Here is a 22,012-nt window from a genome sequence, read left to right as displayed (position 1 = left end):
AGATTTTCGCGAGGCCAGTGCATTAACGAAACCGGAGCTTTAACGCGAAATGTAGGTCTTCCTTTCGAATCTGGAAAGCGTAAGTTCAAAGGGGGAACCCGGCTAATTTTTACGTTTTCGCGAGAATACTATAGCCCAAAATTTATACGATGTTGACGTGCCATAAGGCCTCTCGACTAAATTTTTTCTTCTTGTAATTCTGGGCTTTTTCTCTTATTTTTTTCCGCCGACCGAGGCTTAAGGCCAACTTGTTTCTTTTCGTTAATAGATCGAGGGTGGCTGCTCAGATGGAGATTTGGAGCGACTGAAGCTCGCGCGCGAAGTAGACTAAAACCATTTGGTGGAATTCCAGAGGCATTGACTTCGGGTGACGCGAGGAAATATGCCAGCGAGGGGCTGCAATGTTGCCGGGGAGCGGCGACGACGAAATATGTTTTTGGCAAAAGCGCGCGCCCAAATGCCGCAACCGTCATCTGCCGGAAACGGAAGAGGACGCGTAGTTATGTCGCTAAAAATGAGTCGTGCTCGTTATATGAAAGAAAAAAATGCCGAAATATCCACTTCCGATATCATTTTCTCTCTTTCTCCCCTTGTTCACACGAGCGGCGGTTTGTTAGGTAACATTTGGTATGAAGCCCTTGCGCCCCGCGGTACTGCTGGTATGCTAGTGATGTCATCCACTCTACAATTCCAAACTAGAATGCCATTCCATCCTTTCCCATCGTAATAGGGCCGCCATCTTGATTATTCATTCCATACTCGAAATTTAACTATCTTTTCCGAGGGGTCCGACATTTTCAAATTTTGCCTACGAGATTTTGAATCTCAAAGTGATTTCAGAATTAAGAAAACTGATTTTGAGATTTCAGAGCGCAACTTTCGTGTTGATTTCTGGCTTTTATTCTGATTTCGAGATTTTTGAACTGATTTTCGCCTAGATTTCGGGATATTAAAGTGGATTTCAAGATTACTAAAATAATTTTTATCTCATTCAATTTAATACTCCGTCTATACTAATGCATTTTAACTGATTTTCCTAAAGGTAAAATCAGCGGGAGTCTGTGAAGGTACATTCTTCAAGCTTATAACAACATAAAGAAAGAGATCTTTCTGGTTTTAATTTAAATTAGATTGAGTGTTATTGGAAGCCCTAAGGTTCTGGACAAACGGCGAGCCTTTACAGGCGTTGTCACTATTTTATGAAAAATCCGGATCCGCTACTAATTAATTTTCAAGTAATTCATTGTAGAGGGGGGTGGGCCAAATGAGTGCGTGTAGGCGATAGACAAAACTTTCATCCGGGAGTTAAGCATTTTTAATTTTAATTGCTGAAATTGTTTCGCGCTGTAATTTATAATGGAGAAAATGTAAGGAGTCGCGCTGTAAAACTCTTAAAGGGAATATAACCTGCAAAGCAATCTTTACGGAAGACCCCTTCAATTTTTCAAATTTCCCTGTACAGTGGCGCCAAATATTTTTAAAGCCAAAGGCAAGAGCGGCTAGAGCTGCAAACGTTGGTGTTCCACACCAAATACCTGAGGTTATATTCCCTTTAACGAAACAACCCTGACTAGAGGTCGGCGGAACGAATAAATTAACCGGCAAAATTTCGATTAACCATAAAAACTTGGGTTAACTGTTTTTTATGAACATTTTATAAACAACGATTTAACGCGCAAAAATAATCGGTTTTTTCGTATATTTTTCGGATAATTTGCGGTTATGAATAAAAATAAATAATTGGATAATTTCTTATTCAAACGCTGATCTCTAACCCTGACGAAACCCATACAGAAAAGGGACCTCAAATACACTATTATCCCCAAGTGAAATCTTCACGGAGTAGCTGGTATCACAGTGTGTCATAAAAATAAATAAATGTTTTACAAGATGACTTCAAAATCGTTAAGAGAGTCGGATAGGAATGGAATTTGAATTAAAGTATATTTAGTTATCTTTCTATTTGAGAAAATGTAACTTGATTTTCATATTTCCTATTTAAAAAAACTTTAACGAATCGAGGGAATTTATGTTCAAGGTTAAGTCTTTTTTAATATTCATTAATAATGACCTTCGAGGAAAGAACGTTAATAAGTGAAAAATATAGCTATAGGATTGCGTAGACTTCACGTAATACATAATTGATTTGAGCGTAAGCCGTACAAACAGGTAGTTATGGAAAATTTCCAAAAAATTCGAGAATTGTTCAAAGGACTAAGTCAAAGATTTAAATTCCAAACGGCGTTTCTACATTATATTTTGTGTACAACGGAATTCAAAAATAAAAAATAACTTACAAATAAATAAATTTGCGCATTCTAAGTTAAAAAATTACATTAAAGTACAATACAGTTTCATTGTAAACTATTACATGGACTATAAAAATTGTAAAATTTGCCATATGAATTCAGTAAAAACACTCAAATCCCCAAAACTTGTACGGATCCAGACAACCACAAAGGGGCCCCTATCATCATCGCAATAGCGGTTAAAAATTAAAGATCGAGTAATAACATTAAAAGTTATATACGAAGGATATCGAGGAGGTAAAAGTTAACATGAAGCGTAATTATATATTAAAAGCCCAACCCTATAAGTAGGGGTTGATTTCTTCAATCGACGGTAAATACAGGTTTCTACTTCGTAGCGATAGATTGCTCGGATGGGACCGGGGGTAAAAAGGAGAAAGATTGGAGAAAAAGAAAATGTTGGATGAACAGGTTTCGCTCTTTTGGGAGGCTGGACGCGTGCCAGAAATAAGAATGGAGGAAAAATGCCATTTCCGTTACAATACACTCACACACACTAGCAACATATTTTACTCGGCCAAACGGATAGAATGATCTTTTCGGTGGAAAAATAAAATAATTACCCCTCGTTAAGTACTTAAGTGGCGATCGCTGGTTATAAGGCGCAATTAAGGGGGCACAACTACGGGAGATATGCTTAGAGACTGCGTGGCGTCATTCAACGAAATAGAAACAGCAATCAGCCTACGCTCCACGGAAATAATGCGCTGATGAAATTTGATACATTTTCCAGATATTGAAGGTATAACAAGGTTTATCAATATATTCCAGGGTTGCCACACGTCAGGAAAAGTCAGAGAATTGGAAAATAGGCCTAAAAAGTCAGGGAGTGGTAAGTAAACTTTTAAGAATTTGTAAAAAGGTCAGATAATCTAAACTTATATTGAATTTTTTAAGGTAATTCAAATGTTGCAATTAAAAGTTTTTGAGTTAAAACAAAACCCGAAGAGATACCTTTATACTAAAATTAAATTCATTAACTTCTGATAAAAGTAAAATATAAATTTTTTTTTTTTATAATTTTGACCTTTAAAGGATGAGGGAAAAACCTATAATAATAGTCATGGAAAACGAGGAAAAGTCAGGGAATTTGAATCTGGAAATATGGTGGCAGCCCAGTACTATAATTAAGCAGGATTGCTTATAATAAGCTTCCCAATTTATTACGCGCAATTAACAAACATTTTAAATGAAACCATACAAAGAAATTTCTTGTTTTGCTAAAATTACATTTATCAATTTAAATTGAAGATTTTTCGTAAAACATTTTTTATCCATCCTCGAGATACGGGTGATAGATAAGAGCCCGCTTGGAAACGTTTCAGTCTCTTGATGGAAACCACGGATGAATGGCATGAAAGGGGCAATTAATTTTATCCGCGTGAGCCTCCCTTCAGTCACGGCGTGCTAATACATCCAGCCCGAAACACGCGAAAATGAAAAGAAATTTGCCACAGCCTTTTCTGGTTTAATTGTCTATTTTACTCTTATATTAACGACGCTCCTCGCAAAGGTCAACGTCTGGTATCGCCTTAATCGCCGCAGATCCGATCACGCGTGTTCCCTCATACATTGGACAGGGATGGTACGATGGAAATCTTTTATTATTCCAACGGCGCTGCCAGATTATTAAAACGGCGGCAATATCTCCACTAATCTGATAAGATCTATTGACTACACGAGATAATTAGCACTGGGAGTAATTGCTTAATTACTCGATCCTATACGCGATGTCTACATTGGAAGTTGTATCGTAAAAGACTGACACGGATAATTTCAAGTTTGTTAGAGGGACTTCACTTTTTAAACACGCTGCTGGTGTCAATTTAGTTGACTGAGTAATTGGGTTCAAATATAGCATCAAATAGCAACTTCACACTCCTAATTTTACACTCAAGGTTATTCAATGTCAAAATCGTATTTAAGGCGCGTCTGCTTGAAATTAACCGTACTAAGATATAAACCCAAACCCTCTCTAATAAGTCTAGCGTTTGACTACTTCTCATACCAAAGTACATAAATATCAGCGCTTAAAATTCTGGCGACCGTAAAGAAGCTGCAATGTCGATCTCGTGGAATATAAAATGGTATAAATGTCAGGGAAGCCAAGAGTTATTAGTCTTGGTGATCGTGACACAAAAAGGCCCCCACCCCGTACTTAGGAGTCAAGTATGTCCCGTCCGTCACCTGATGGACGAATTAAGAACCGACAAGTAGGTAAAGTTTATATTTAATCCCGAGTCGCGACTCGACGCTATAACTCCCGGCTAAGGTGGGCTCAAAGTTGCCGAGACTCGTCCCGAATATTTCCGCGAGGAAAATCCCAAAGTGCCAAAACTCGTGAAGTCACCGTTTCTTGGAACTCGGGATTGGAAACACGGTACGCGCGCAGAAAGAGAGAGAGAGAGAGAGGTACCCGGAGTCACCCAGCGCGCCCCTCAAAATAGCAACCGTTTTATTTTTGGGGACACCAATTGCCCGCGTTAACAACACCACGCGGGGCGTGTTAGCGCTTCACCTCCACTCTGCGCAGCCAACTCGCCTCTCATCAAACTTCCATTCCAATAACGACGGATTGCCGGCAAAAACAACACTGCCAACAAAAGATGACGCGAAATGCGTCGAACGACTTAAGCCTCGGTCGGCCCATTTCAACAGCTAGTTTTAACTTTTAATCCAAAGGCGCCTCGCGTTGCTTGGTACCAGAGGCGATAATACCAACGTCGACGCTCACTGGAACCGAAACCGAACGGGACTAGCGTTCGAGAGCTGCCAATGCGGACAGCTTACAAAAGGGTCCTAGTGTAGCGAGGTTCCGAGCGTTGCTTGATTCCGTTGGAATGAATCCAAAGACAATCCGGAACTGGCAATAAAACAATTTATAAATATTCGCGGCGTTATGCATTATACTCTACGTACATTTATATAGCGCGTTCGTTGTTATTTTTTTGCACGGCGTGTTTTTATTACGCCTTTGATACGAATTGAACGCTATTTCCGCCTAAAAGATAGGTAAAAGCAGAGGGGAAATTAAAATATCCTAATAACAATTGACGGATTTTGAAATGACGTTTTAGCGCGCGACACTACTGGTACATGTCTTGGGCACACAGCCTTCTTTGCGTGCTTTTTTGACCATAACATGTAGAGGTATTTTCACGCGCAAAATGAATTTTAAAAGTCGTCAATTGTTTGCGTGGCGCGAACATATTAATCATCCGCTACTGTAATATAGCGAAACCCCCGCGAGCTAACTCGCCTTCGGTTCGAGTTCATTGGCTTCGGACGAAATTGCGACGAAGTTAGAGAACCCTTTCTTGTTCATCCTGCTAAAACAATACTCCCCGATGACTCTATACGGCCATTAGGAGGAAAACAAACGAAATAAAGGGAAAGACTACCGGTACTAGTATCGAAGAAGACACTGAACTCGACGGTAGTTAGTCTTCTGTGTTTTGCATACAGTATTCACCCTCTTCTACCGTAGACAAAGCCTTCACTTAATTCTCGTTATCTATAGCATAGATCCTTATAAATTAGAAGTAGAAAATGTACGTGGTTAGGATTCCCAACGGAAGAGAGACAGCATCCCCGTACTCGCGCCGGGTGTGGCACCAAGTAGAAGAGGGTCAATCACGTGACCCGTCTCACCCCCCTCTACCCCTGTATCCGCGGTCCCATCGAAAGACGCGAGTTGCGTCTCTGATGACAGACGCGAGCAGCTGGCCCCGGCCTATCAAGCTCTCCCACCCGCTCATAGAGACCTTATTTGTAAGAGGGGCGCCATTGACTGGGGCACCCCGGTACGGACAACGCGCTCCATAGGACCACAGCGGCACCCTGCAGGATTTCGATTCAACCGGGAGATGGGAGAACCGTCAGACGACGCAATTTCGAAGACTGGATTAGCCTTATTCGGCAGACTGTTGAGAGCGTGACCCTAAACCTTCCAATAAAAGACGGATTGACCTGGGGAAAAAAGCGATATACGCGTAACATATTTAACGCGGTAATTACCAGCGGGCGTTACGAACACGACGCGGTTTTCCGTAAGAACTGACCCAACATTATTTATTCCGTGTAAAAGGGAGAAAACATTAATGGTAATTCCATTTTCGCGTTGACTGTTATTAAACGCCTGTTCTATTCAAAAGGGGCAGGATGGGCAGATGTACCTACACGAAGATATGACACAGGGTGAGCTTTGTCCAAATCTGTCATTAGAAATGCATTACCGCTCGAGGGGAGAGAAGGTAACATTAGCCACGACATTATACACGGAACGGTGGATATGTAATTTGGTAAAAGATATATTCCCCCGAGGATGATGAGATATTAGAAACGCGAACCAGTGATTGTTTTAAGGGGGCAAACTTCACCTGGTTTTCCTCCTTCGAACGATATACCGAGTAACCGAAAGTCCCAAATCAAAAATAGTTCGTCCCCTTCGATTACAGATTTCTACATAATAAATTGGAAATTCCAGAAGCGTATTGCTAATATCATCCATCGTACATTCGGTTAAAGTGGGGACCAATTAAATATATTCCTTCCTTATACATTTGACTTTGGTAATTATACTTTGATAATCAACAAATACGGGGGAACAAACATTCCTCAGTAAGACGCTCGTGGAAATAGTAGGTAAAACTGTTTGCCGTCTGAACACCGCGAGCTCGTGAACTTATTTTTAGGGAGCAATATTTTCGGTGGGCCATTTATAACGCATCTTCCCCCGATCTTCGCAGTGAGTGGAGTCACTTGGGAGTTTGCAAGAAAAAGTTTAAGTGCACTTTCTATATTGAGTGACTGGGACGGAGGGGATACCGCGCGACATCAATATGCATTTTTTGCTTTTTAATAAAAAAAATGTGAAGATGATAAGGTCGGTGACCTCTTCCTGCGTTAACGTTATTAGAGGCAGTCCTAAAAATATTTCAGTTACGTTTAACGAAGAAGGGGGGGGGGGGAGTATTACATATTTTTGGGCCCACTTTTTAAAATCATGTAAAAATGGCTTTATGGCAAAATCACGACCCCTCACATGGCGGTTTGACGGGATAACGATTTATTAGCGTTTGAAATCAACTTCGATGTGTTACGTTAGAAGGTTATTTGAAAGTGCTTCCCAAACAAAAGTATCTGGCTGGATTAATCCTAAGTCGAATAATAATCTTAATTCTGCCAGAGTTATACCCTGATTCTGCCTTTCCTTTTCAGTGGCGAAATAACTACCTTTTGGCTTGTTCCGGGCCGCTAGGCTTGAGCTTAAAGGCCTAGGTTTTTTTCTGCCTGTCCCCCTTTAAATTAACTTAGTGGAGCACAAATAACCTTGTAGTAGGCCAACCGCTGAACATGTTGGCCCAATTTAAAGGGGGACAGGCAGAAGAAAACCTAGGCCTTTAACTAATGCCATTGACCTTGTTCCTCTTGCCGCGTCTCGGCTCGGACCCCCTACCTTTTGGCTTGTTCCGGGCCCTTAACTGGTAACTGCACCAGAATGTTTTAAAAGCCAATTTTTATATTTTGGATCCCTCAGAACGATTTATGTTTTGAAGCTAGCAAAATATGGCAATTCATCCTAAAATGAATAGAGAGGCAAATTTTTGTAATGGTATGAAGTATATCTGTAACTTCAATAACTTATTTTATCTATATCATCCTAAAATGTAAAATTTCTAAGCTCCTTGTAATAAATTACAATAGAATTTCAAGATTTGCCTCCCCCCCCCCTTTAAATTTTCCGCGCTGGTATTCTCAGTTGGGCATAACATAATTATTTTTATCCACATAAAATTTAGAAAATGCTTAAAACAAGATCATGGTTTGATATAAATGTTCCTTGTCACGGTTATGTATTTCATCATGAATTTAATGAGGAATGCGTCCTGATATTTTCCATGTATTATTCCAGCAATACAAAGAAACGATATTCATTCCCAAATCCAAAAATAAAACAACAAAAGTATAAGCATTTCTGATACGAGAAACGAACCATAGAAAATGCGCGCTACAGAATGATGAACATTGGATCCCTTTGAGGAATATAAAAAAGTGAAAATTTGGTGGCCCCCTCTCGTTATAAAAATAATAGAAGGGCGGACCAAGGTATTTAAGCGGAGAGTCTGCCGGAGATAAACCAGGCGCCCATCGAAAAATGTGATATCTGTTGGCCCCGGACGATGGGCGAGACTTTTAGCCGAAAAATAAAGGGGGCACGTTCGCCATCCTCTCTTTTAAAAATAGCGAAACAAAGATTTTTCGGGCTCCCCGGTAACGCCACAAAAGAAGACTGCCGCGCCGCATGCGTGACATAATAGCCCCCCTGGGCCCCCTAAGTGCCAGAGACCCCGAAATAATGGCACGGACGACGCTGTAGAGGGGCTTTTTTAGACACATTTTTTAAATACTGCAGGGGACGACTTTAAATAGGGTATATAAGGATCGGGGTTGCTAGGAGTGATATCCCTCAAAGGTATCACGTTTCGCCCGTCGAGAGACACAATAGGGGATTGATACCAAAAGGTATATTTCGTCTGGAAGGCCACGCATTTATTCATAAAGAACGCGATATGACGAAGGACTATTAAGTTTGAATCATACTTGGCCGTAGATTAACTGACATTACCGTTTAAAGTCTAAAAGCAGGTAAAGTTTTTATCACGATCTCTCGGGAAGATATCTGGGACGTAAATTCTTAACCATATCTGTTCCCCGCATTCTGATAAAATTGTTACAGTGGAAAGCTTATTTTTTTCACTCTTGCAGAGAGAGACTTCATATCTGACCTCAGAATTCTTAAGCGCCCCAGTAACGTTTTGGGGGATAAGCGTTTTAAAAAAACGCCACTTTTCATATAACAAAATTCTACATTGTCGTATAAGTATTTGGGCTAAGGATTTTTTATACCTAAAGATTCTTGACGTTTAATTCAATTAGCCTTAAGAAAACTATTACATTTAATTAAAGCCACGTAATTACCTCATCAGCCCCAAACGTCGTCTCAAAGTAACTAAAAAAAACTAGGAGGGAATTTAGCCCACTAACCCTATTATTTAATCTAGCAGGGGATCTATCTCGGCGCGAAAGCAAATTAATGAAAACAATTAATTTAGCCGCGAAGTAGCGAAAGTTTTCACCTTGAAGACAACCTCAGCGTTAGAGGCAGAGAGTAGAAGGAGATACGTTTCTAGATTCTTCCCCGCAGAAAGTCTTAAAAGTTTATAGAAAAGGAGAATGGTTCTAGATGCGGCGAGGTTGATAAGACGCCATAGGGCCCTTGGCACTTGGGAGACGCGTTGCACTTGAGATGCCATTTGGCGATAGGTCAACGGGATCGCTGCTCTACTATTTCAACGTCAAACTTCGCGTCTCTCCAGACACTTAAGAATAAAGATGGCGGCCTAAAATAGGTGAAATGGCTCGAAACGCGCCGCTTCTAATTTTGGGGGCATTTTGAAGAGCCTGTCATGTATACGTCTCTAGATTTTTCAAACAAAATAATGGCGACTAACAATAGCGTTAGTTTGTATCGTTCTTTGTTCAAAACGTCGCGAGTTACGATGTAACTTGAAAAACTGTACCGTATCCACGGGGATTATATCGGGTCACGGGGTCGTCGAAAGCTGTTATTTTGACGCCTCAAATTTGTTAGTGTTTAGTGACCCTGCGGGCATTGATAGTAGGTCTAGAATGCTTTTGCCCCGTTTCATATTTCCTCAATTCCCAAAATCTACGCGATGGACAGAGCTATTTATAATTTATGGCACGATTTTCTCAAAAATAAAATCTCACACTCCGTCGGTATAGAATAAGGAATTAATCTTTAAAGCTACTTGAGTTAGAAAACGTTTTCTGACACATTAATACAAAACACGTAGAGGTAGCGTTTCTAAGTCTCTTCTATAGGATCGTCAGTTCCAAAATACACTCCTACCGAAATAAAAAAAAACGTTTCCCGTTTCAAGCAACCAGTTTTCGATGAAGCATTTCCATCAATCAAAGACTCGAAAACTCCCGTTCGTGAAAAAACAAAAATCGGCTTCTTAAAATTGAATATCTTACGGCATTCTGTCCCCCCCATCAGCGGTATTAAGCAGACTTCACGCGTAGACGTGATAATATAAAAGTGTGATAATAAAAAAGCGAGAACCCTGGAATGAGAAATTTCAAGGGTCGTTACTCGATTTAAACAAACTCGCCCCTGGAAGATTGGCTGTGTTGTTGGCCGTACGCTCCTAAAAGGCCAAAATGGATTTCTAGCGCGGATAGAAAAGACGTTGATGAACTTGATGGAGGCTTTAAGCAGCGTCGGCGCGACGTGAAACGATCATAAAGCGATCATAGAGAACGAGGAGGGACGCGGGGCCTCAAAAAACGCTACCATTTGTTCCGCCAGCCATTGAATGAAAGGGAAAATCACTTTTAGACCTACGAGAGGGGATCAAAAAAATAAACTCGAAGAAAAACACGGCGAAAAAGGCATTAAACGCCATGTAGAAATCAGCACGATTTTTGTTTGTCTCGAGGTTAAAAGATCAAGGTAAAAAGAGCTGAGGCTCGAATTTTTGAATGGCATCAAAATCCCTCTTAAGTCTTTTTCCTCGAAAGAACCGCTACCATAAATAAGTTATTCGACTCCGGCTAATAATCTCCGGAGGTCTACCCGCGGAAAGCAATTTAGTCAGTCTTATATAACCTCGTTCTCCGTCCAAGCCTCCCTTCGAAATCGGGGAGTTAAACCTCGGTCTATATTAAATAAAGTCGTTCGGGACAGACTCTGTCTTGTAAAACCTGATGCGGGGGATCTTCGACACCATCTTTACCCATTTCTCCCAGTCTTCGAAAACGAAGACGTTGGCGCTTTCTATTCAGGGACAGATTGTCCGCTTCAGGCTCGACCCGAAATAGTCAGAAATTATCCGCGGATTCCGCTCTTTTCCACCACCCCCTCGGAGCGCAAGCCTTTCTGAGGAAATCCAACTCACTCAACAATTCAGGGGTGCCATCCGTCCAAAGGAGGTCTATACCGTACCATCATAATGCTCTTCCTTTTAGTCGAGGAGAGTTATACGGGGATAACCCGAAAGGGTCGTACATGATCCTTGACGACCATGGAATGGATATTTCCGACACGACTCTCGTCCGCGCCCGGGTTGAGCTCATGCCACGATAAATATTGGGAGGGAGTCAGAAGTCAATAAGATGGTATACCCGATCCAGCCTACCATGATCGTCTTCCGTTTCTAGACAGGCGTATTTTGAAGGGAGATCATTGAACCAAGAACGAAAAATAAACAAACCCGCGAGCCAAAATGGTTCCGCGTGATCGGGTTCGAGTTAATTTGTCAGTGATAAATTGAATATCTTTAGACGATGATCGTTGTTAGCGGAAACGTGAAATTATAATTAATAGCTAAAACGGACCATGATATCATTTTCCGGTTTCAGCAATTGACTTGATAATGTTTAAAGGAAATAATGAACTCATGGGTTGTTTTCTAACAAATCTTTGAGCGTGAAAAAGGGTTGGGGTAATTTTTCTAAAGCTCGCCTACGATTGAAATATTCACTATTTACGAAAATGGATATGACGGACGAAATTAGCAATTCGCTTTAAGACGTCATCGCGAGTTGGCTATATACCCAAATCGAGCTTGTATTTCTTATTGTCATATTCAGCGTCGAAACCCTAAGTTATACGAAGTTTTCCAAGCTCTATGATCCGGGTGTAGTTTTCTAAGCCTACTTAAAGCGTAATTTGGGTAACTTTTCTCTTAAAAGTGAATCATATAATTGCACGAGGTTTGATAAGTACACGAGTGATACGTAGTTAGATAAATCCACATGTTAACTGTTAGATTTATTTTCGTGAAAAATGTTAGGTCATATTATGTAAAATTGCGAACTTTATAACAATTACTTTATATTAAATATTATATGAAACTAAAATGTTTTTAATAATTGTTTTACTATATATTTAAAACCCATTTTTTTTTTAAATCCTTATACTTACCACAATAAGAAAAGCTTGTGACCTGTTAACATGATATAAGTACTGATCTTGACTCGATAAAGGGTTCAAACATCTTTTTTGCTACCGCCTCTATTGATAGCGAGGATCAGACATTGTCATCAGTTACAATGCCCTTGAGAACCGCTAAGTCCGAATGACGAGGTGACCGGACGCGCTATCAATAAGGGGGATAACGAAGGGGAAGGCAAAACGATGTTTGTACCCTTTTTCTATACTGGGGGATGAAATTATCTGAAACTAGGCCTTTCAAATATTTTCCAAGGTTTAACGTAAGAATTGTGTTATTTATTGAAAAGAAGCCCAACTTGAACCTTGATTTAGTTAAAAACTTTATAACTGAGCTCTAAAATAACATAATTTTTTTTTTAACTAATCCAAGCTTCTACACTTACTTCTTATCAATAAATACCACAATTGTATAAGTATATTGTAGGAACCCATCCTACGATCCCCATTTTCCGATTTTACAGCGCCCCCTACAGTCATGGTGATAATAAATACGCGTCATGGATGATGTTGGGACGTTTGGAATTTTGACGAATAGTTCCATACAGCAACGCTAATACGCATTTACACCCAAAACGTTCGTGGAACCTTTCGGGGAGAAACTGGGGAAAATTCCCACCTCCTGTAGCTTTTAGCTCATTAAAATAGGGGGAAATATACCTGTGGGGTCGCTAAAAAGGAAGATGGTGGGGGAGGGGTAACACGGGGCGGAGTTCCCTGCCGATTTTGACATTATTCCCGGGATTGGAAAATGTCGAAGTTAACTTCTCCTTGCACGGTCTCCCTAACCGCTAACTCTTCAACAAACACACGCGGAGTAAAAAAACCATCTACCGCCTCTTCGCGCATGAATTATGCATAGAATTCTAGAAATCATGTTGGGTTTTCGTCGGTAATCGGCCATGGAGATATTCTTCGGAAAATAAAATGAAATCGTGCGGGGATTTCGGGTAAAAAAACCACTTGAGAAAATACCTTCCTTTCAATCTGACGCTGAGGGATATTGTCTACCGGAATAACTAAATAACCGAGATTTGGGTTAAGATAGGCGCCAATTTTGAAGGTTAATTTCTTTTGATACGAAGCCATAAGAGAGCGAGAGAGGAAGTCGCGAAAATGAAAAACTACCAGAAGTGTTTATAAAATCGAGATACCGGATTCGAGATAATTCCCCCCTCCCACTAATTTAAATTAGCGCGTTTTACGCTCCCTTCCATGCTTCCTAGGCCAAACCAAACTAAATGATAATTTCTTTTACCACTAATCTAAATAAGTCTAGTTCACACGGGCGCGAATTTTACATTTTCTTCTGTCAGAGAGAAGATAATAAAATGTAAATATGACAGGGGCGATTTTAAGCCTATATAGGCGCGTTCCTATAGGGCCCCATTTCGCAAACTCACACGGCGCCTAAACGCCTCAAGTGGTATTAGTGTTGTTAACTTTCCGGAAAAATAAAATACTGAAAACTTCCCCAATTGCGGAAAATTTTCCGCAAATCGGAAAAATGAAAAATTTAAACATAAATTACTTTTTAAGGATTTTTAATGTTTTTAACCTTTTATCGATATAAAATGTCTAATATCAGTAAACATACTACAAAACATTAATAGTGTTACATTGTTAATCAGTTTAAACTAGTCTAGATGTTTAGTTTTACTTTCAGATTCGAAAAAATGAGGCGAAAATGCCGCTTTATCTAAATTTGCAATCAATATAGAAGACTAATCATGGAATGAAATTCTTTTTTTAATTTTTTTCCGGAAAAATACGGAAAAAGACCTCGCTCATTTTCCGACTTACAACACTAACAATTGTAAGTGGTATAAGCGCGCCCTTGAAATTTGAACAAGACTTCAGAAATTGAACACCGTTATTAAAAGTGGAAATAAGTTTAAAATGTTTACAGAACACGCGTATTATTTAATATGGCGAAAACATTTCACGATTAGGGTCAAGAGTGCGTTAATTTTTCCTTTAATATTTATTCGCGTTCATGACGCATTTTGCCGACCTCGCGCAGTTTTAACAAAAACGCGTAATCTTAGCGGCGCGTCGGTCTCTTCTGAAGATAATTTTTTCCTCATTTATAAAAAAACTGTCTTGGAAGAAAAAGGCTCCAGAAGTCGCGAAAACATTAAACGGGCAATTTAAATCGCATAAGGCGCAAACATTTATTGGGGAAAATACGAGCTGAGAGAAAACGAACTTTTCCGAGGTCGAATCCCCGTTTTGAACTTGAAAATGTACGGGTCGAAAGAGCATTTATGGAATGTTAACGTCAGCTACGCTGTTAACTGAAGAGAAAGAGGGGAGGGAATCGGTTAATTTCTCTGGAATACAGTGTACCAGTATACCGTGACGTAAAAGTACCGCGAGTTAATGATCGACGATTAGGAAAGAGCAGTTTCTCACAGCTGCAGCAACTGCCATTTTTATAAGCCAGCAAGAAGAAAAGGATTCTTTCGTTAATAAGCAGATCCAACCGGCATTAGCGGACAATTTTTCAACGAGACTCGTTTACGAGCTGCCCTCCGTAACAACTAACAACAAATTTATCGTTGAGAATAGACGAGTGATGAATTTACAACGGATTACAGGGATAACGTCAATATGGCGTTGTTAATGAGAAACGCTATAAATTGAGTAAGGTCATATTGTGAAATATACGAAAACAGATCTTGTTAAGTCTTGAAACCGAATACACTGATATTTATCGCAATCTTTCGGTTAATAAAATTTTAAATCAAAAGAAATTGACATTTTTTGTCATTTAACCGAAGCATTATCAACTTTGTTTTTCCCCAAAAAATATTGGAATTACAACACACTTCCGGTGATAATATAACGATGTTCAACAAATGTAAGCGACAAAAAATGACGAAAAAACCTAATTTGAAACGAAACTTGTACCACAACACCAACCAAAAGGGAGAGAGAATTGAAAAGGGAAAATCATTAGGGGATAATTACAAGCCGGTATTTCGAATTCTTTTCTCCTATTCAACTTGGCCTTTTCTTAAAGTAGATAATGACTGTATCGGAGACGAGGCAAGAAAGCCGCGGCGGAACCGTATCCGATGGCTGTACCCCTCGTCGTTGGAACCTTTGTTTGTTTGCGACAGAGCGCTAAACGAAGAGAGACTGATATCTAGTCAACAACTTCTGATAAAAAAAAAACGCGCCAAGAGGCTTACGAGTAAAAAACCCCGAGTATATAATCGCGTTTCGTTCGTGGTATCACAACGTAGAAAACATAGGGGCATAAACAAGGACCGCACAGGCCGAAAACTGTGGGAAAAAAGACAAGTTTATAGGAGCTTATACGTTTTTACTATAGCCAGAAAAAATCTCGGTGTGGCGTAGACCATTCCGATAACCGCGACTACGGCGGGAGGTCGTCGATAATTCCACTTCAATGGAGACCGTTTTCAATGATTTGTCGGGTCTTTCTCTCTCTACTAGACCATAATCCCTCTTTTGTAATTCCGATTGAGACGCGAAATCTTTGATAGACGCTCGGCGACGGAAGACGAATGCACCGTGGATCGCCAGGATTACGACTACGGGCTTAAAAACATTAAACACCGAAGAATTTCATCAGATCCTATAATATGGTCAATGATATTACCGTACCTAATAAATTCCCGTTTATAGCCGAAGGGTCGGGGTTTTTACGAGCATTAGGCGTTGATACCCCGGATGGTATCCACGGAATCTTGAAGGCCGATTCCAAGCGATTCGATTCAATAGATATTTTCTAATTACGGAAATAATTCAAGGATCAGAACAGATTCTTTATCCTAACGTTTGACCCCCTACGCTTGCCTGATGACCCCGACCACGCGAAAGGTGTGGATTATCGTCACGCGTGATACCTAATAGACGGGCTCGATGTCCATGAGGGAATCCCATCGCTTTTTCAGGGGTGGTATCTGGCACGATTGAAGTATAGAGTGCGCAGGGAGGGCCGGGGCAAAACGATTTTAATAATCATTAATGTCTTCATCGCGATGATTACTGGGGCCCCTTCTCTCAAATAAAAGGCGTCGTGAAACGAGAACCAGCCATGATGCGCAGAACGAATGAAAAACCGGGACCACACAATGCGTTCTCTATACTCTTAACTACTACGAGTAGACACACAGACGTAAGCAGAAAAAAACTGTAATTTCCTACCAGTCTTAATTGTCTTTTCTTAAAAATAAGAGAAAAAACGGAGGAAGATTTTTCGCACGATTCGCCGAATACCATCTCCTACCCACCCACAGGCAAGCACTGCTAAAAGTCACCGTCAGTTCTCCCCCAAAAAAAATAATCTAAATATTTAAGCTTACATACGATAACTCAAAAGTGTCAGTGAGAGAGTCATTTTTACCACTTTACAGCATCTAAAAACCATCTTAGAACTATACAGTTACTTATTATTTTAAAAAAATTTAGAATTTCAAAAATGTGTAAAACCATGAATCGATACAAGTACGTGACTAACATGGCTGATAAGATCTGGCTAAAGAATAACGTTATTCGTCTCGTTTTAAAAAATACGCCGGTACAAGCGCAAGAAGCCGAAAAAGTTGTAATTGATGTAGATATTTTTTGAACAGATAAAAACCGGTTTGGCCTTTCTTGTACCTAGTTTTAAAATACATAATTTTAAACGCGCTTAATTACCCAAAGAAATCTTTTTCTCTATCTAATTAACTAGATCAATTACCAGTAGGCGCAATAAAAAAAAAACAAAACTGGTTCCTCATTCAAATATCCAGAGGCAATTTGAAATTAAACAGCGTTAACCAAATTTACTGGCGTAATGAGATGCGTTTATACGTATGTAAAGGTCTCCCTCGGGTTCTCGTAATAACAAAAAGGCGGACGCGCTAATATATAACATTCTCCTTGGATAAAGGCAAGCCTTCCTACCGCTAAAATAACAAAGAGAATCCGTTTCTTTAGGAGAGAAAATGATGTCTTAGCGTAGAGTACAACGCGTATAGTGAATACCGCAACAGGTGTGGGTGGAGTCCGTTATGTTCGCGGACATTCGTAATAACGCCTTTTTCTTTTCTATCAAAACACGAGCCTACACGAACTCCCGTAGAAAAGGAAAGGAATAGGTCAAAAGGTCGAGAATTTCCAAGTCAATTTTTTCGGTACGAGTGCATTTTTTTGAAAAGCGTGTTTACATAATCCCTCGTATCATTTTGTATCTATTTTGTGGGAAACGAGGCAACGCCCTATTATATACAGACGGAATCATCATCTATCTCGCACTCTTTTCATCACGCAAAGTTTGTGTCGACGCTGGCTGAACGATACGCCAATATTAGCCAAGGTGATGAACTGATGACGCGTTCTAAAAGCCAGCGAGATAAAGCTATAATAGAGTCGAATTATGAGCACCTATATCCCACTTTCTCGGAACACCTCTTTTACAAATAAAATTATTTGGATCAGCGAGCCAATTTTAATGAGATTCGTTCGGGAGTATAAAATTAACCCGTCTTATCACGTCGGAAGTCCTTCGGCAAGGACAACTTTCAGAGACAAGTCTATTTGCGATAGACGAGAGAAAACTTGAAAACTTGGCTTGTCAAACGGTTTTTTTTTAAATAATGATTTTTTTATCCGCGATAGGAAGTTGTCTAGCGCGTTTTAGGAAGACATCGTGGCTATATCGCCAATTGCCAAATTAAGGCAAGCTACGAGCCTGCCAAAAGCAACACTTAAAACTGAAACGGGATAACTGTTTATTCAGGGTGCTACTTGAGAGAGCGTGCATTTTAACCAATGGTTAACGCCCAATATTGGTTAGAAAGGATTGTTCTAGAAAGTGCCCCTAAGGCGTAACCTAACTTTGCGGGTTTTTTTTTGTTCATGAAGGGAGGGAGGTGTAATTCATTACCCTCATCTATAACTGGTTGCGTAAGAAAGGTCGCGACACCCATTTTTCGTGATAAGCGTTACAGAAGTGCACGACGAACTTTCGGTAAGCCTATATAGAACCAAATCTCTTTCTTCGACTACATAAGTACCGTTGGCAGTTCCCTGCAAAGGCGGAGAGAGGGTAAAATCGGTTTAGTAAACGGAGTCAGCCAACGACGTAATCTTCGAATTTAATTTGAAAGAGCGCCTCTCGTAAAGCGAAATAAGTAACCCATTTTGACCCTCAGCGCGTAAGCAATATCCAGGACCGACGTTCCGAGTTGTTTACGATATCAAATTCGGGGGGAAATAAAGCTATTTATTCAAGCAGGATCTTCTCACGGACCCCCTCATCTTCGTTTAATTCCATTAAAAATTTAAATTAAATCGGACGTCTTTATTTCGTGAGGAGGCTAATTCGGTAGTCCCTAAAAGAAGGAAGAACGTTTTGAAGCCGTGTCGAATTTGCAAAATGGGCCATTTCATACTCTGGAGTGGTGGACTGTATAGGCCTCTTCGCTCGGTCGCTGTCACTTGGCAGCCGAAAACAATTTATCAATTGATCTCGTATATACAGTCAGCACACTCGTTACGGCGCGTATGTTTTGCCTGTATGCCTACGTGGTCGGTATATCTACGATAAAAACGTCGGGTTTAAACGCGTCGTGGCCGCGTTATTAGATGAAACGTATTAAGTTCAATCGGCTGACAAACGGGGAAGCTAGTCGAAATCGTTTCTGACAACCTTACGCGTCTGACATCCGCAATTGTTTCGATTGAATACAACCGAATGGAAAGTAAAACATTATTCGAGACGAGTACTTATAGTTGCCATAGCGAAAGGCTTGCCTTGTAGGATAAAATACAATAAACTGTACATAAATGGAAAGATTTAAGAAAAATTTAAGTAGTTAAATATCAAGAGTAAATCAACCCCGAAAGTGTGCGAGCCCCAAAAAGCCCCCCCCCCGAAAAATTATTCTTCGTGATAAGAATAAACCACAAACCCCTTAATTATAAGTCACTGCCCCAAAATCACGAAATCAGCATTAAAAACTGGAAATCAATTCGAAATATCAATCATTTTCTGATTTCCGACATCACCTTGAGATTCAAAATTTCTACCCAGAATATTGGTCGATGTCCGACTCATCGACAAAATGAACGCCCTTTTACGATATACCCCAACGTGACCTTATTACACTAACGTGTCCAATAAAAAAAAAGGCGCCTTGACCTCTGGATATATTAGACTTAGCAAATCTCGTCAACATAACTCGTTATTTATATTGGAGCAGATTTGTGGATGGAGGCGAATTTTTAATCTTTTAGTTGGCTTTTACGCGTATAAAGTCTGGAAAACGCGGCCGAACTGTATTTCAAAACACGAGATGGTGTTCAAGTTCTTAAGTGGAATTCTTGGCAACGTTCCCTGTCAGGGTTTATAGCGAGGGGAGAAAAAAGTTTCGGAAGATCTTGGCAGGGGAGATTATATACGTACGTACGTATCTCGTTTTATGACCGACTTGGAAGATCCCTCCGTTAGTTTAAATGACGTCATTTAGTCTACTTTGCGTGATTAATTACGCGGCTTTAGTGGCAAACTAATTATGGAACAATCGTCTGGTGATTTCGCGCCCACGGTACCAAAACACATCCCCCAAAAACCAACGGAAAGGAGAAGGAAATCGGAATCAGTATTTGAATATTAGAGCCGTTTCTATATTTAGCTCGCAAGGGACGCTTCTAAAGACGGCCTTTCCATAAACAAACGAACAACGGGAGGTGTTTATCGTGTATTTGTGCCCTTTAAAGTTTCGGTTTCCGCTGACTCTTCTCGGATTATTTTTAATTTCGTATTGAACTCTACCGGATATAAAAATTATTTTGAAAATAAACATACGTTATTTAAAAAAAACACTGGCTAACTATTAAACCGTAATATTAAAAAAAAACGACAAACAAACAAATTATAACATCTATCGTATTTATAGATATTGACGGATTAAAAAATCATGAAGTCTATCGTATAAAAACTTGTTGAGGTTAACGGTAATAGTTAGTGTAGGGAGCTGTTGGCTCGCGTGGCATGAAGGGCTTGCCACCACCCTCCTACGCATTGTAACCCGGCCACCTGAATTAAAGGCTTTAAAAGTCGCTCGATGACTTAGGCCTAGGGTGGTGCCTTGGGTATTAGCCTAGCTGATTATTATTATTATTATTTATAGAAATTGACAAACCCATAAATAAAATAAAAATATTGAAAGTAAATTTTAATAACATTACACTCCGGCAAAAGATATTGAAAAACGCAACGTACCACCAAGCGCAACGAACGAAGAGACGATAAGGGCCAAAAGGAGACGTTTGGAGCGGAAAACTCCCATGATGAAAATCTAGGAACCTTCGCGCCGATTATTCAAAAACAGTCTTGACGAATTGAAGTCGTCGTCGATACACCACTCAGTTCCAATAAGATTCAATTACGGAATAGAAGAAGGCAAACAAAACGAACAATAATTAGAGTCAATGGCGAATATAGGCGAACGAACGCGGAAGAGCCAGCTCCGATACAACGACAATGGCTAGGTCTTCAATTTAATTAACGATAATTAACGAGGACAGTAGAGAAAGAAAGGCAACGCATCCGTACGACACGACGCCAGAGCTGGAACTGCCGAAGACGTCAAAGCGAAGCCGAATTCACGCGCCCCCCCCCCCCCCGCACCGCTGCTCCCTCCCACCAGTCGTTCCTCTTCTGTTTCTCTGGCTTTCTCTATCGGAGCTGTAGAGGCGAGGGTGAAATTAAGGGCCACGAAAGATGAGAGTTTGATGAGAGAGAAGCTGTTCGTAAGGCGGTGGATGTCCCGGGGGTGCGCCAAAAGAGGGGAAGGAGACGCCCGCGGGAAAAAAAAGTTACGCAAAAAATATTGGATTTGACTCGTAGACGAGTGTCACAGTCGAAAACTCATCGGTCCGTGCAAACGTTGCAGGCCCCCCACACAATTGGAACTCGTACGTGTTTAAATTTGGCTATTTTAATTTTTGAGTCATTATTTTGTGTATTTATTATGGCGTATTAAAATGATTTTTCGGTATATTTTACATAAATAAGGCTGTTTCACGCCAAAACGTGGTCGCCGCCATTGCCACCATTTCTTTTGACTAAGTCCGCCATTATCTGTCACCTACCAGTGATTGTAGGGTTGATTTTTTAAAATTTATTCAACGTTCCTTCGGTCGTACTAGAGAATTATGCTAGGGAGCGGACATTCGAAAAAAAAACCCATACATTCACCTTAACATCTAAACTCCACGAAAAAATCATCCTATGACTTTGTATTCTTTAAAAACCTTGTTTATTTTTAATAAAATACGGGAAAAAGCCATGAATTCCTCGAACACCGTTTACAATAACTAAATTTTCTATAAAATCTTGGTTTTTTAACTAATTGGTGAAAACAACAGAAAATATACAAAGATATCGACAAAATTTAAAAAAAAGTCCACAAATGCACAAAATTCTGTAAAAAATCTATTAAAATACAAATCAGAGGATTTTTGCGAAGTCAAGAAAAAAAAAAACAAATTCGTTGATTTAAAAAAACCCCCATAAAATAAGAGAGAAAAATCTATAAATCATCAAATCAAATTTACAAAAAGTTTCAATCGATATGGATTTTTGAAACTTCAGAAATCCAAAGTAAATCACGAAATATCCACTGTATTGGGATAT

At 40.0% G+C, this 22,012-nt stretch overlaps 1 protein-coding gene across 2 annotated transcripts in view; it reads right to left on the bottom strand.

The window, feature by feature from the left end:
• LOC149932866 (protein amalgam-like) overlaps nucleotides 1–20,956 on the bottom strand; it is a 34,327-nt gene extending 13,371 nt beyond the window's left edge. For both annotated transcript variants that reach the window (XM_090155099.1, XM_090155100.1), the window contains exon 1: nucleotides 20,597–20,956. In XM_090155099.1, the coding sequence (XP_090011225.1) occupies nucleotides 20,597–20,663 (67 nt within the window). In that variant the 5' untranslated portion in view covers nucleotides 20,664–20,956. The remainder of the gene's footprint in view (nucleotides 1–20,596) is intronic.
• Between the last annotated feature and the right edge of the window lie 1,056 nt (nucleotides 20,957–22,012).

The sequence above is a fragment of the Leiobunum rupestre genome, chromosome 8, assembly GCF_980474605.1.
Source record: "Leiobunum rupestre chromosome 8, qqLeiRupe1.1.hap1, whole genome shotgun sequence".
NCBI lineage: Eukaryota > Metazoa > Arthropoda > Arachnida > Opiliones > Sclerosomatidae > Leiobunum > Leiobunum rupestre.
This window is presented reverse-complemented; position numbering and strand designations above follow the sequence as displayed.